At 38.5% G+C, this 14,244-nt stretch overlaps 3 protein-coding genes across 3 annotated transcripts; 1 reads left to right on the top strand and 2 right to left on the bottom strand.

The window, feature by feature from the left end:
* Window positions 1-313: 313 nt before the first annotated feature.
* LOC120780063 (luciferin 4-monooxygenase-like) lies at window positions 314-3,142 on the bottom strand. The gene is made up of 5 exons (XM_040112341.1): window positions 2,863-3,142; window positions 2,581-2,788; window positions 2,304-2,490; window positions 1,556-1,672; window positions 314-1,483 (listed from the first exon to the last, which is right to left on the bottom strand). Exons 1-5 carry the CDS (start codon window positions 3,001-3,003, stop codon window positions 505-507), a joined length of 1,632 nt encoding a protein of 543 aa, XP_039968275.1. The 5' UTR covers window positions 3,004-3,142; the 3' UTR covers window positions 314-504.
* A 2,736-nt stretch (window positions 3,143-5,878) lies between these two features.
* LOC120782592 (embryonic polarity protein dorsal-like) lies at window positions 5,879-8,329 on the top strand. Its single transcript, XM_040114944.1, has one exon. The coding sequence runs from the start codon at window positions 5,879-5,881 to the stop codon at window positions 8,255-8,257; it is 2,379 nt and encodes a 792-aa protein (XP_039970878.1). The 3' UTR covers window positions 8,258-8,329.
* A 15-nt stretch (window positions 8,330-8,344) lies between these two features.
* LOC120782593 (4-coumarate--CoA ligase 1-like) lies at window positions 8,345-10,985 on the bottom strand. Its single transcript, XM_040114945.1, has 5 exons — window positions 10,719-10,985; window positions 10,443-10,650; window positions 10,201-10,387; window positions 9,456-9,575; window positions 8,345-9,389 (listed from the first exon to the last, which is right to left on the bottom strand). Exons 1-5 carry the CDS (start codon window positions 10,869-10,871, stop codon window positions 8,417-8,419), a joined length of 1,641 nt encoding a protein of 546 aa, XP_039970879.1. The 5' UTR covers window positions 10,872-10,985; the 3' UTR covers window positions 8,345-8,416.
* Window positions 10,986-14,244: the final 3,259 nt, after the last annotated feature.

The following is a 14,244-nucleotide window of genomic DNA, read 5'->3' as shown; positions in this document are numbered from 1 at the left end:
AGAATTAAATATAACCTAACCCGTACAAGAACTTGATTTCGATCGGTTATTTTTTATGGTAGCTTTATCACATAGTGGTCCGGTATCGACAATTCCGACAAGTGTACAGCTTCTTGGAGAGGACGTGTGCAAAATTTCAGACCGATATCAAACCGTTTTCTGTTTTTTGTTCACTGATTCACTAAAAATCAGAAATCGAAATATACTATATAGGCTATAAAATGCTTTACTACATAAATATGTAAATTTATATATACATACATACATACATATACATTTCATATTGTATTGTATACTCACTTAACTACTTATGGGTATACCCGAAAATGTTCGATAACAAAAACCGAGATAAGCTTAACTACCTTGATATGAATTTACAACTTGAACTGTAGGCTTATGGAATAGATGCTAATATTATGGCTAATGACAAATAATTTCAATACAGTTTTAATTAAGTACTTCGATACCACTATTAAACTTAAAGAACCTAAATGTACCGTAACACTAAATATTTGCGCCGCCAGCATGCTTATGTACCTCCCACTTTTTACCCAACGCCAAATCGCGCGCTTGATTTCGCAAAATCTTACCACAACCCGTTTTGGGCAGCTCGTCGAGAAAGAAGACGCCACAATGCAGTTGCTTGTGCATCACCTGCAAGCGCTTGGCCACATACTCGACAATATCTTGTTCCAGCAATTTACTACCCGGCACTTTGACGACTGCTGCCGCAGCGGCATCGCCATCCACCTCATTCCACAAACCGAAAACGCATACTTCTATCACATCGGGTAACTCTGCCACGACTTGCTCGATCTCGTGTGGGCAATATTGCATGCCATGGAACTTGAGCATATCCTTCTTTCTGTCCAACACATAAAGGTAGTTATCACTGTCGAAGTAACCCAGATCGCCGGTGTGAAACCAACCCTGATAGTCTTGCATGCGTTTCGTCTCATTCGGATTGCCATAATAACCATTCCACACCTTATTGTTGTGCACCAATATTTCGCCGGTTTCGTTATGTCCCAAGCTACGTCCAGCATCGTCAAGTATTTTCACCCTCAAACCGGGTACGAGTTTGCCCACGGAACTGGGTTTGGTGATGCCCAAATTGGCTGAAACACCACCGCATTCAGTCAGCGCATAACCATAAGATATGTAACCATTAGTTACGTATTCCTGCATCTTTAACAAGGTCGGCACATAACAATTACCACCACCAATGCTGAGGAAGCGCACACTGACCAATCGCTCTTTGGTTAGAAGCGGTGACTTAACCAGTGTGGCAATGTGTTGTGGCGCCAAAGTGAGTATAGTAACCTTGTATTTGTCGATAAGTTCCAAAAGATATTCCGGTGTATAAGGTTTATCGACAATAATGCGTGTGGCGCCATGTCCACAACTGAAGAGCATGTTGAATAAACCCGTAGACCAGTCGATGGTGCTGAACGAGAGCAACACGTCCTTGCTGGAGACAAAACTGCGGACGTGTAATGAAGTTTTTTTTTGAGTATTTGAGCAGTCATAGTACTGATTGTATACAAAAACTTACCCGTAATCGAAGAGGCAGCAAGAATTGGAAATGCACACATTCTTAGGTAGTCCAGTGGTGCCTGAGGTGCATAGTATGGCTACCGTTTGATCTCCACCAATGGTAAGGTTTTGCGGACTGTAAAGTAGAGCACATTTAAATGCTTTATAAAAATAGATTTGTTGACTATAAAATTAGTTAAAATTTTTTAATTTGATTTAAAAAAACTGTAATGATTATGTTCCAAGTCCCCGCTTCGAACATAGTTCGCACTAGAACAGCAATCTTCCATGGTCATGTCGTCCAAGTGGACGAAAACACTCCAGCTCTGAAAGTATTCGACGCAGTATCCGCCGGGCGAAGCAGAGGAAGAGGAAGACCTCCACTCCGTTGGAAGGATCAGGTGGAGAAAGACCTGGCTTCGCTGGTAAGTGGCGCCACATTGCAAAAAGAAGAAAGGACTGGCGCGCTGTTGTTAACGGCTATAACCGCGTAAGCGATGTTTAAGTGAGTAATGAAGAAAGTGATATTTCGACACCATATTTTACTTGTTGAGCGTTGTAAGGTGCGACTGATAACTAACTGTTTATACAGTATAGTCTGCTATATGTTAACTGCGGAACGGTTCTGGAACTACTTTGTTCATGGTTTGACCAAAATTCCAGCGTTGAACGCGCTTTATGGTCTCGATCCGTGCCATAAACCCTAATAGATGCTTGCAATGGCATAGGAAGTTCATGGAAACTGCAATATACCCACTAATACTCACACATAGAACATTTCGCCCTTTGTGGGCTCCAGCAGATCCTCGATTCTCGGCAGATCGCTACGATGCTCCTTCAATGTATAAACATTCGCCTTCAACATTTTGCTGACCGCGCTCACGCGATCATAAATGCTGCCATCACAAAAGATCAAACGCGGACGCGTAGTGTAGAATAGATTTTTCATGGTAGCTGCGCATCAAAAATGTCAAAAAGTGAATTTAACATAAATGCATTCAATTATAAACAGAAATAAGGGCGCTCAACTACGCCGACACCTACACTCGTCTTGGTGCGGACTTAGCGCATGGAAGGGCGTGCAATTCAGCAAACAACCCAAAACCAAGGGCAGCAGATATGTGGTATTGCCGCCGGCAATGCCGATAACATCGTCTTGCTTCAGACCCATCGCCTTGAAGTGTTGCGCCAGCCGAATACCAAAGGTAATCGCCTCGCCGTTAGTGAGTGCGGTGCCCTCGGTATCGGACAGCTGATTTCAATAATACAAAATAAATAAAAAACAGAATAATATTTGGATTTGCATGTTTTGTTGTTGTAGGTTACCTGACATATATTTCCGGCATTATTACGCATAAATGCTAAGAGCACTTTGCCAATGGAACAATCCGGATCGAAGAATTTCGGCGTAGCTGGACCGCTCCAAACCTTCATATACTTATCGAACTCTGTATTGATGTGATCCATAATCCGTTTGGCTGATTTTTATTAAAAGATAAATATAAACAGCCGCAAAACGTATGCGTAGCGACTAATTTTACCGTCAAGTGGCTAACGGCTTACTTAACTGAATGGTCGAAATGGCATATTTTCGCTTTGACTTGGTGATAATGCCTGAAGTTGATAAGAAATGTGGCGTTGGTTACCTGTATGCGTGTTAATGCATTCGCGGTTTGCTTGTATGCGTTAGTGCTGTGACCCTGTGGGAAATTATTATTCTCATATATGGCTAGGTAGGTAGATAGAGTGGGCTATAGGAGGTCCATTGTGGTACCACCGGTACTAAAATCTCCTCACTCAATAGTTTCGTCACACACTCACTTTATAGACTCCTCTCTGAACTAGCCGGTGCTTTTGATCAGGTTCATCAGCATAAAAAGTTTTATCTGTGCCACCTCCGAAAAATCGTCCTTGTTTTAATAATTTCGTTCCAGCACGTTCCGCCCTTCATGCCTTTAAAACATTCACGTTTAATTTAACAACCCAATAAATCAGTTCAAATTTTCTGCAGGGTCTTTGGCACTTGTCAGCCACAAACGCTCTTTTTGATAAGATTACTACCGCCAAAAAGTAAACGAAAATTGGCGAGTAAAACACAATGACAGCCGAAAATCCATTCTGTCAAAGAAGTATATGTTTACATTTGCATACAATAGAAAACATATCTTAAAAACTAAATTAAAAATCTGTTTATTAGCCCTATATCAGAGACTCCATCATATATTCACTAACATTCTCTGCCTACCTAGATATACATACATGTATATACACATAAATGCATAGTGATAAGTAATGACGTCACGAGCGATAGCTTCACAATTTATCGTTGCATATTTTACATCTTTCTTAGGTACCTTTAAAAGCAGCCCAAAAGTATGCAACAATTTTAAAATGTAAAGAAAGTTCCAGTATTTCCAACACAGGTTGACTCAAAAGTTCGTAAACCATATCTTCTCCAGATGTGTGTCTCTGCTCATAATCTACAAGGTTGACAACTTGGCTGGAAGACTTTTTTCAATTTAAATTTTAGCATAGGCTGTCGGTTACGAAGACGAGTCGTTGCTTTACAAGTATGGTGTCATAACTAAAGATATTAAAGCTCAGACCTCACCCAATATTTACAATAAAATGTAAAATTTTACAAAAAAAGAATGTAATTCTAATAATACATAAGCGCTATTTTAGGAGGTTATATACAGTTAGAATTTTCAAAAAAAAAAAAACATTTTTTTCATATCAATTTCTTTATGTAAATATATATAAGAATAGACACGAAAAAATTTCATTTAGTTCCGGTGAATATTTTCGAAGTTATACACGCAAATTTCAAAAGTCGTTTCAAAGTGCTTGGAAGCACAAGGCCAAACGATTTTCTCAAAATGGTGTTTCCAAAGTCGGTGACTAACATTACTCGAAAACGGCTCCACTGATTAGTCTCAAATTTTATTAGAGCTTCTAAATATGTCTTTCAGTAATAAATATACATTTTTTTTAAACCAATATTTTTTTTTATAAGCAATTTAAGCCCAAATTTTGGTCAAAAATCGATTTTTTTCGAAACCGCCATTTTGTTAAAAAATTTTATTTCGTTTTTCCTCCAATTAATTACTAGGTTTAACATTAATATAACGAAATCTGTTTGGTTTTTTTAATTTCAGTGGGTGCAGTTCAAAGAGTCACCGCAAAACGTCTTTTTTGAGAGGCGCTCACGGAGATCAGCTGTAGTTTCTTTACAAATAAATATTTTTACTAATACTAAGTCATAAAATACAGTTAAATGATACCATATTATGTGTACAAATTTTTCGATAAATAAAATTAAAAGCTTTCTCAGAAAAAATTCGGAAAATTCTGAAAAATTCGGCCTTTTTTTTGGGAATTGAAACAAAAAAATTACTTTATCAATTACTTAAGAATTTTGAGCGTATATTTATAAATATTTTAAGCACAAACTGTAAGTTTTTTGAAGTAGAAAATTAAACAGATTTTGAGATACAAGTGATCTCACGATCCTTCACTACAGAAGTGATTCCAACCTTCTCCGTGATTGCAACTTAAAAAAAATGCTCTACCTGAAGATGATCCTGCTACGAGTACAATGACTCATGATCGAAAAAATAATAAAAAAAAATTAGAGAATAGTGATGACCTAAAAAAATGTGAATAATATATATTTCAAGAACAAATCGAATTCAATTATGGACTTAATTAAATATTAATTGATTAGTAAATCTTCATTATTCTTTAACTTCATTTTTTGGTGAGTTTGTATGTTTATATCACTAATCATATATAAAAAATATGAAATATACAGCACTCTAAGCTGAATCATTCAATAACAAAAAATATTTTGATAATTGTGGATAATTAAGTATTAATTGTACAATTTAAAATGCATTAAATTGAAGAATAAACAGATTTTTTATGCTGAGATCCACACTCAGTGGATTACAATTTAGAAAACAAGAGTGTAAAGTTTACAATGAAACGCAGAAAAGTTTGCATGTTTTCAAGCCAACCCTCCCACAGGTGCCTGAATCACAGATTATCTACCTGCTTACCTCATTTACATATTATATAACAGCTTATCTTCTAAGGACACAGATTAAGGTATAACAGAAGACATGAATGGAATGTCATCCTTCCTCGAATCGCACTAAATAACACTAAATCTACCTAACCCTTCGTATATAAAAAGAGCGCAGACACAAGTTGTTAAACAGAATCAAGTCTAACGTAGAAAAAGTCACACGTATTCAGAAGCTGTGTTTTTGGAAAAATTATTACAATTCAATTCAATTTTGTTCACAAAAAAGTAAAGTAAAGTGAAGTAAGAAGAAAAATGAATTCAAATAACTATATGAATCAGTTCAACGACTTTATGGATGGAGTAGCTCCGAGCATGTCGCTGATGGATCGGCAGGATACAAGGCAAGCTCCTGCTTGTGCTGACCCCACGCAACAAAAACCAAACCAGAAGCAAAACCCAGAGCGAATACTAAAACCGATTCAAAGACAAGCGCCAGTAGCGATTAAAAAACAGCTAGCTGAGCCGAATAGAAAATATGCCAACGCTTATATCAAAATTGTGGAGCAACCGGCAAGTAAAGCTGTGAGATTCCGCTATGAGTGCGAAGGACGTACGGCCGGGTCCATACCGGGTGTAAATTCGACGCCGGCATTGCGAACATATCCTACAATCGAAATTGTTGGCTACAAAGGTCGCTCGGTGTGTGTCGTTTCTTGTGTCTCCGCGGATCCGCCATACAGACCACATCCTCATACTTTGGTGGGTAAGAAGGGTTGCAAAAGTGGTGTTTACACGTTTAGTGTAAACGAGGTTACTATGCGTGCCGAGCTCTGTAACCTGGGTATACAGTGTGTTAAGAAAAAAGACATTGAGGCCTCACTGAAGGTGCGTGAAGAAGTACGCGTTGATCCGTTCAAAACTGGCTTTTCACACGCAAAGCAACCGGGTAGTATAAATATCAATGCGGTGCGCTTGTGTTTCCAAGTTTTTATTCAAGGCGAAAATGGACATTTCACGGTGCCACTGAAGCCCGTTGTCACCGAACCCATCTACGACAAGAAGTCGAAGTCAGACCTCGTTATTCGTGAGATGTGCAGTTCGGGAACGGTGCTGGGCAACACGACAATCATGTTGCTCTGCGAGAAGGTGACGAAGGAAGACATAGCGGTGCGTTTTTTCGAGGAGAAAAATGGTGCTGTGGTTTGGCAAGCTTATGGCGAGTTTGATCCCTCCAGTGTGCACAAACAAACCGCAATTGGATTGAGAACTCCACAATATCACAACACCGATATTGAAGAGCCCGTACAGGTATTCGTGCAACTACAAAGACCTTCCGATGGTGCCGTCAGTGAGCCTTGCGAATTCAACTATGAACCAGTCAAAAAGACACGGTTAAGACGTAAATGTAGACTAAACGATCTTACTATGACCTCACTTAAAGTTAGTGAGAACCAGACGGTTACCAATAAACCGATACAAAATAACATTACCCTTGTTGCCAAACAAGCAAATTTGGATAAGTTCTTCGTATCTGGTGAGATGACACCATCGCCAGAACCATTGTCACCGTCATCATCAACCAGCAAGATTGATACGTCGACAACAACTTCGCCTTACGGCAAGGTCACGGAGGTGATTAACCTGGAAAGTGGTATGGTGGACATCCAAGAAACTCTCAATGTTGAGACAATTCCAACGACACTGGAAATTCATGAGGAGAGTAAAGTTTATGCGGCTAACCAAAAGCAGTCGCAATTTCCAAAACTTCAAAATATTCGAGACCAACAACAACATCCTCATTTAGATGATCTGTTGCAGCAGCCAAATCGGTCTCTAATAAAGCAACAGCAATCACAAGGGCAATTGCCACATCAAAATCAAAAACTACAACTACAATTGCAACAACATAAATATATACCGGCGCAGTTGCAAGAACAACAATATCCACCAACGCTACAACTGCAGCAATCAATTCTTCCGCAGCAACAGCAGCAGCCGCAACAACCACTCCGTCCTAAGCAAGAACAACAACATCCACCACCGTTACGAGTGCAACAACCAATTCTTCCGCAGCAACAGCAGCAGCCACAACAACTACTCCATCCTCAGCCACTTCAGATGCCGTATCAGCAACAAGGAGTTCCTCAGCAACCGCAAACGCAGCTGCAGCAACAACAACAATGGCGTTTGATGCAGCAACGGCAACAACTATTTCTTGGTGAAACGAACAGGGAAGAGAAACTCACCAGCATTTTGGCTTTAGCTGTTGCAGCGCTGAGCAATAATCCATTCAACATGCAACAATTTCTTAATGCCACTGCAGGCACCATGCCACAGAATGGCCAGCATAATTCCGTTCAAAGCAGTATAAAGCTGCAGCCGTCTCCGCCGGTTCAACAACAGCATCAGTTTGTACCGGCTCAACAAAAAAATCAATTTGTATCGCCTCAGCAACAGCAACCACCACAACAAGACGTTTCATCTCAATCGCAATTCCAACAACAATCTAATGTAGCCACGAATAGTAACGATAAACTGTTGGTGGGCGAGGTCGATGCAAAGAATAACAGTAATTCTGACACGCGTGGAGAGGCTTCCTCCATAAGCCAGCTGCTGAATTTGGATAGTGATCAATTGGTAAAGATCTGCGATGGCACACTACTCGATCACACCATCACTGACGACTTCTAATTGGCGCCTTTAACCTTCTTAGTCTAAATGTTCATCTTTATGAGTTTCTCTTACGTTGAAAATATACTTAATACAAAAATAATAATATTAAATTAATACCCAAAAATATAAATACTTCTTTTATTAATTAAAAGATAAAAATGAGCCACAATGACGAGATTAAAAGACTGTGTTCAAGTTCCTTGTCTGGGATGAAAGAAACATTTCCTTAATTGCTTTACGATTTAGCTTGGAGTTTCCCAACTTCGGCAGCTCTTCCACAATGACGGCACCGCCATGTAAATGCTTGTATGTCGCCTCGAAATGCTCCTTCACATGCCTGATCACATCTGGCGCACTTAAAGAGCTACCTGGTATTTTAACGACAGCGGCCGCCGCAGCATCGCCCACATCGTCCCTTGATATCCCAAATACACACACCTCTGTCACATTTGGCATTTGAACAATCACCTCTTCGATTTCTTTTGTACAATACTGCATACCAAGATACTTCAGAATATTCTTCTTACGATCAATCACATGTAAATATCCGTCCGTATCGAAAAAGCCCAGATCGCCGGTATGGAACCAACCGTCCGCTTTATATATCGACTCTGTCGCCATATTATTGTTGTGATAGCCCAACCATTGGCGACTGTGTTGACAGCATATTTCCCCAACCTCTCCAGCGCTCAAGCGTTTACCACTTTCATTTATAATTTTGGCTTTGTAGCCTGGTTGTAGACGCCCCACAGCTTGCGGTTTCTCCAACAGCTTACAATTCATTGTCAAAACGGCTTCGAACTCGGTTAAGCCATAAGCGAATATCATTCGAGCGTGCCTCAAATACTTTTGGAGCCCCTGCTGTATATGTGTTGAGCAATTACCACCGCCATACAAAAGGTATCGCAGGCTGTCTAACTTTTCAACGGTAATTGATTGATGATTAAGTAATACAGCTAATAGCGGTGGTGCAATTACAGTAAATGTGATCTTGTATTCTGGTATTAGTTTTAAAAAATATCCCGCATCGAATGGTCGTTCGGTAATAATACGCTTAGCGCCGAAGCCAATGCTTGCGATGAGCATAATCAAACCAGTAAGCCAATCCAATGTGCTTAAAACGAAGAGAACGTCTTCCGAGTTCAAAAAGCTACAAGAAACTTTGACTAATATAGGAAATAAACTGGAAATTTGAAGAATGGTTAATATAGCTCACTGTAACATATCGAAAAACCGCTTATGATTGGAGATGGTCACCGCTTTGGGAACGCCTGTAGTACCGGATGAGCATAAAATGGCCAAAGTTTGATTCGGTCCATCCTCCAAAATAGCAGGTCTAGAAGTAAAACAATTATTACGCTTTCAATCTGTGGTTTGGTTCTTTGGGAGTTGCAGACTTTGTTTGTATCATGAGTATTTTTTATAGTTTAAAAAACCGGATATTCTTAAAGCACCTTTTTTTAGTTAAAAGGCATCGTGAAAATATCTAGTAAACAATCGAGTCTTTCAGGAAAATTTTCTTGTATCATTTCTAAAAATTTAGAAGAGATAATTAGTTTCATTAGACAGAGTCTAACTTTTGGTTTCTGTCATTACAAGGATCGGTCCATTACAGCACTCCCACTCCTCCGTAAAAGTACACATTAGCAATAGCTCACGTCTTCGAACTTTTAGTGAGAAAGCTAAATTTATCTGCTTCAGCTCGTACTCCAAAGAGTGTACTGAACCAATAACCAGGTAGACCTCTAAATACAGCCCACACCACATTAAACTGAGCTATAGCCAAAGATCTGACAACAGATTTAAATAGTCACTACAAAGTTACAGTTACTGTTTATACTTTGCCCGCGGAAAGGTTCTAGTTCTTTTTAAACCATGCTAAGAGAATAAACAGTCGAAGTCGATAGATCATTTCCTGCAATACAAAGTGTGAGATTGGCTGAAGGATACGAGTAACTCACGTAAATGTATGTTCCGAACCGGTCGGTTTCAGTAGGTCCTTCACAGACGGTACCTTCGGCAAATGATTACTTAAGGTGTATAATTTCGTTTCCAACTCATTTGTTGCCCGCACGATCTTTGCATAGTCCTGTCCATCGAAAAATATATACTTTGGCTTTGTGGTTTCGAAGAGACTTTTCACAGACTCTAAAAAATATATGCATATATGTAACATTCCATAAACTTCAGTTTCGACACTCACTTTCCTCTAGATTGGGATTAACCGCGTGCAGCGCGAGGCCATTGAAGAAACATGCCAGGGCTACAGTCATCAAGTGGGTGGTATTCCGCGCAACCACACCAACAATGTCACGTTGCGCCAAGCCCAGCTTGCGAAAATGTTCAGCAACACGAATGGCCTGCAGCAAAGCTTCTTCGTAGGTCAAACTTGTCTGCTCAGAGTCGGATATCTTTCGGGGTTTACAAGGGTTTAACAAAAATTTGACAAAGCCGCCTACTTAAACTTTTAAACGCTTACTTGACAGATGCTGTGTGGGCAACGACGCATTTGCTCGAAGAGTATGCGTCCCACAGATGCGTTGCGATCGTAAAAGTCAACGAATTTCGGACCCAGCCATTCCTTAGAATCGGCGTCGTATGTTGCACCTATGCTTGCATCTATTTCGAGCATTTCTAGTTCTGGGTTTAAGCACGAATTCACAAAGCAACACGTATGTATATTGACTTCCTATTTTGCGGAAGCGTCTAATCTTGGCAAATCTCGATGCTCAACTGTTGCAACTCAATGCGGATGCACCAAGTTGGCGGGTATATATATAATAAATATTTGCGTGTCATATAATGATAGTTAGTTATTTACAGATTGATATAATTTCTACTAATTAAACCTGTGTGTATGTTTGAATATTTCCGGGAGTAAGGGGTGTCTCCATAGATCATTGAATTGCTAACAAAACACGCATTGTCTTAAATAGAAATATGAACATAACTAGATATAAATTTTGAAAACTTGAACATTAGCTTACATCCTTGATATACAGCTATGGAGGGAGCGGGTAGCAGTAGTTTAAGGCATACTGATTGCGTGAGCTCTTACTAACCTCCGTTGAACATATCTTAAGTTTGCGTTACTCAAATGACTGATTGGTTTATTGATAAGAAGCTTTAGACGTATTAAATCACCCGATATTTATAAGCTAGCAATAGTATATACAATAAGTATTATATAAGTAAGTAAAGCATGTAACATAGCTGACCTTTACGTCTATGGAAAACGAATGCGTGTATGCCAAATCTAATGAAGCTATTAGCGTACATACTTATTGTATATACATAAGTACATATGTATGTGTTAGTAATTCTTTTCTCTCTCTCTCTAGTCAACTTGTTATTCATCAACAAGTCGTCATCAACAACTTACATATACATATATACTAACTACATTTCATTTATTTGGAATGGCAAGTCATACGAAAAGACTAATCAAATTTCAACTAATTTTTTTATATTTATAATGAACTTTAATTAACCAAATATGTACCAATTTGGTGGACTACTTTTTGCCATTTTTCCGCTAGAGACATTATTCCATCAGTGCAAAACTTTTCTGGTTTCTCAGTGAAAAATTGTGACAGATAATTTTCACAGGCTTCTCTTTAAGCCAACTTTACTCCATTAAGGAAGGTCTGCATTGACCGAAACAAATGGTAGTCCGGTACAAGATCAATGCTATGTGGTGGATGCATCAAAACTTCCCAGCCCAGATGTATGTGGTCTAGCGTTGTCTTGATAGAAGACGAAGCCCTTTCGTTTGATCAGTTCTGACCGTTTTTTTCGATTGCTTGCTTCAATCTCATCAGGTGTTGACACCAAAATGTAGAATCAATCGTACGACCAGGCTAGAGCAGCTCATAGTGGATGATTCCTTTGCAATCACACCAAACATTCAGCATAACCTTTCGAGGCGACAATCCTGGCTTTGCTACCATTTGTTGAGCTTCATCACGTCTCCTGTTACCTTTCGCTTCAGAAATGGTTCGATTTCATTTCGTTTCAGCAAAGAGTCGCACATGTTAATTTGGTTCATTAAATTTTTCACAGAAAATTTATGTGGTACCCAAACCTGGTCAATCTTTTCCATAATTTCAACGACTTTTTCAACGATAGGTCGACAAGAGCGAGGTGCATCTTGCACATCGAAACTCCCAGAACTGAAGCGAGCGAACCATTGTTGTGCTACACGAACTGATACAGCATCGTCTCTGTAAACTTCATTAATTTCATTGGTGGCTTGCGTGGCATTGTTCCCTTTCTAATACAAAAATTTTCAAAATATATACCATCATTGGTTGAATCTATTATAAGTTTTTCATGTCCAGGCAACAACGTTGACGGAGAATTTTCGAGTTTGACAGAACTGCAGTAGTAGGTCTGAGTTCAGGTGAAAGCTAACCTCAACAACTGTGTTCTAAGCGTATTTCTTATGATAATGCGGTGAAAGATATTGCTTGTACATGTCTTTTGACATGAAGTAAGTTTGCTTCCTTAAAAGGAGCATGCAATATTATCAGCTCTCGTATCGTACTTAACTCTGAAGAAGGAATCATGACAGGTGCGCTTGTTGGCCAAATCTTAGCCACAATAGCTGATAATGTATTAAATATTTTCAACACATCAAGACATGAATTCAATCTTGTGCTTATTGTATAAATGTTAACACGTGTGCCACTTTCTTTCATCCTTCTTGCCCTGCTCGTAAATCGTCCATTGCGTTGACAGACTGTTTAAAATATGTGACGATTGACAATTTACAGAACCGGTGAAATATCTCTTATTGCTCCATTCATAATTCAGCTGGAAGAGTTGTTATTAAGACTTTATTTTAAACAAGTAAGGAAGGAATAAGTTCGTATGTAATAGAACATTTCATGCTCTTGAAACTTGCCAATATCAAGGCCGCGGAAATGCCATTAGGTGCATAAGGTTTGTTAGTTATATGGGGTCTACTACCTATTTTCACCAGATTTTATCCATTTTAGGTACAAAAAGACACTGTTATTAGAAAATTACGTTCTCTCTATTTCATTGAAATAACTCTCACACTGCCTGGTTTATATGTATGTAGCATACATATACATATGTATGCCTAAACATTCTCTGGTAATGACTTCGCGAGCGATAGTTTCACAATTTATCGATATATGTATATATATCGATATACCTATACATCTTTTACAGGTAAGCTACCTGACAAAGGTAGCCAAAAAGCTTGCAACAATTTTGAAATCTGACGAAATTTCGTGTACTTTCAGCCACAGGCTGACTCAAAAGCTGTAAAACCTATATCTTCAAAAGGTGCGTGTCATTGCTAATATTTTTTTAATTTTACAAAGTTATCGATTATAGTCGACGAGTGAATACTAATCGTTGATTTGAAAGGACAGTGTGATAATTCTAAATATTTAGTTTCGGACATTGTACAATATTTAAAAATAAATATTATTAGTGTGACACCTTAAAAAAATTGGACTTTTGGGAATAAAAAATAAACATAAAAACTATTTTATCAATTGTTTAAAATTTTATATTTATATTTATTCATATTTTAAGCATACACAGTTACTAAATTTAACACTACTCTAACGAAATCTGTTTGGTTCGCTAAAATCAGAGCATCCAGTTCAGAGATATAATGGTCAGCGCAAAACGTCTTTTTTGAGAGGAGCTCCCGGAGAACAGCTGTAGCTCTTTTCCAAATAAATATTTTTACTAAAACTAAGTCTTAAAATACAGTTAAAGAATACCATAATATGTTTACAAATTTTTCGATAAATAAATTTAAAAGTTGTCTTAGAAAAAACTCTGAAAAATTCGTTTTTTCGGCCTTCTAACTGTATATAACCTCTTAAAGAATAAACCGATTTATTATTCTTAGATCCACACTCAGTGGTTAACAATTAACAAATGAAGAGCTCACGGTCACAATGAAACGCAGAAAAGTTTGCATGTTTTCAAAGCAACAAAGGAACATCCCTCCTAAAAGA

Source organism: Bactrocera tryoni, chromosome 1 (assembly GCF_016617805.1).
Source record: "Bactrocera tryoni isolate S06 chromosome 1, CSIRO_BtryS06_freeze2, whole genome shotgun sequence".
Classification (NCBI taxonomy): Eukaryota; Metazoa; Arthropoda; class Insecta; order Diptera; family Tephritidae; genus Bactrocera; species Bactrocera tryoni.
Note: the sequence above shows the minus strand (reverse complement) of the source record. Positions and strands in the feature narration are given on the sequence as shown.

Bases quoted from the DNA above. Each gene is read 5' to 3' on its own strand.
- LOC120780063 (XM_040112341.1), bottom strand. From the start codon at position 3,003: ATGGATCACATCAATACAGAGTTCGATAAGTATATGAAGGTTTGGAGC. The intron at 2,491-2,580 runs GTAGGTGTCGGC...TTTGATGCGCAG, and splicing joins AAGTCCGCACCAAGACGAGT to CTACCATGAAAAATCTATTC. The intron at 1,673-2,303 runs GTGAGTATTAGT...TCTACTTTACAG, and splicing joins AAGGGCGAAATGTTCTATGT to TCCGCAAAACCTTACCATTG.
- LOC120782592 (XM_040114944.1), top strand. From the start codon at position 5,879: ATGAATTCAAATAACTATATGAATCAGTTCAACGACTTTATGGATGGA.
- LOC120782593 (XM_040114945.1), bottom strand. From the start codon at position 10,871: ATGCTCGAAATAGATGCAAGCATAGGTGCAACATACGACGCCGATTCT. The intron at 10,388-10,442 runs GTGAGTGTCGAA...TATATTTTTTAG, and splicing joins TAATCCCAATCTAGAGGAAA to AGTCTGTGAAAAGTCTCTTC. The intron at 9,576-10,200 runs GTGAGTTACTCG...TTTTACTTCTAG, and splicing joins GGTTCGGAACATACATTTAC to ACCTGCTATTTTGGAGGATG.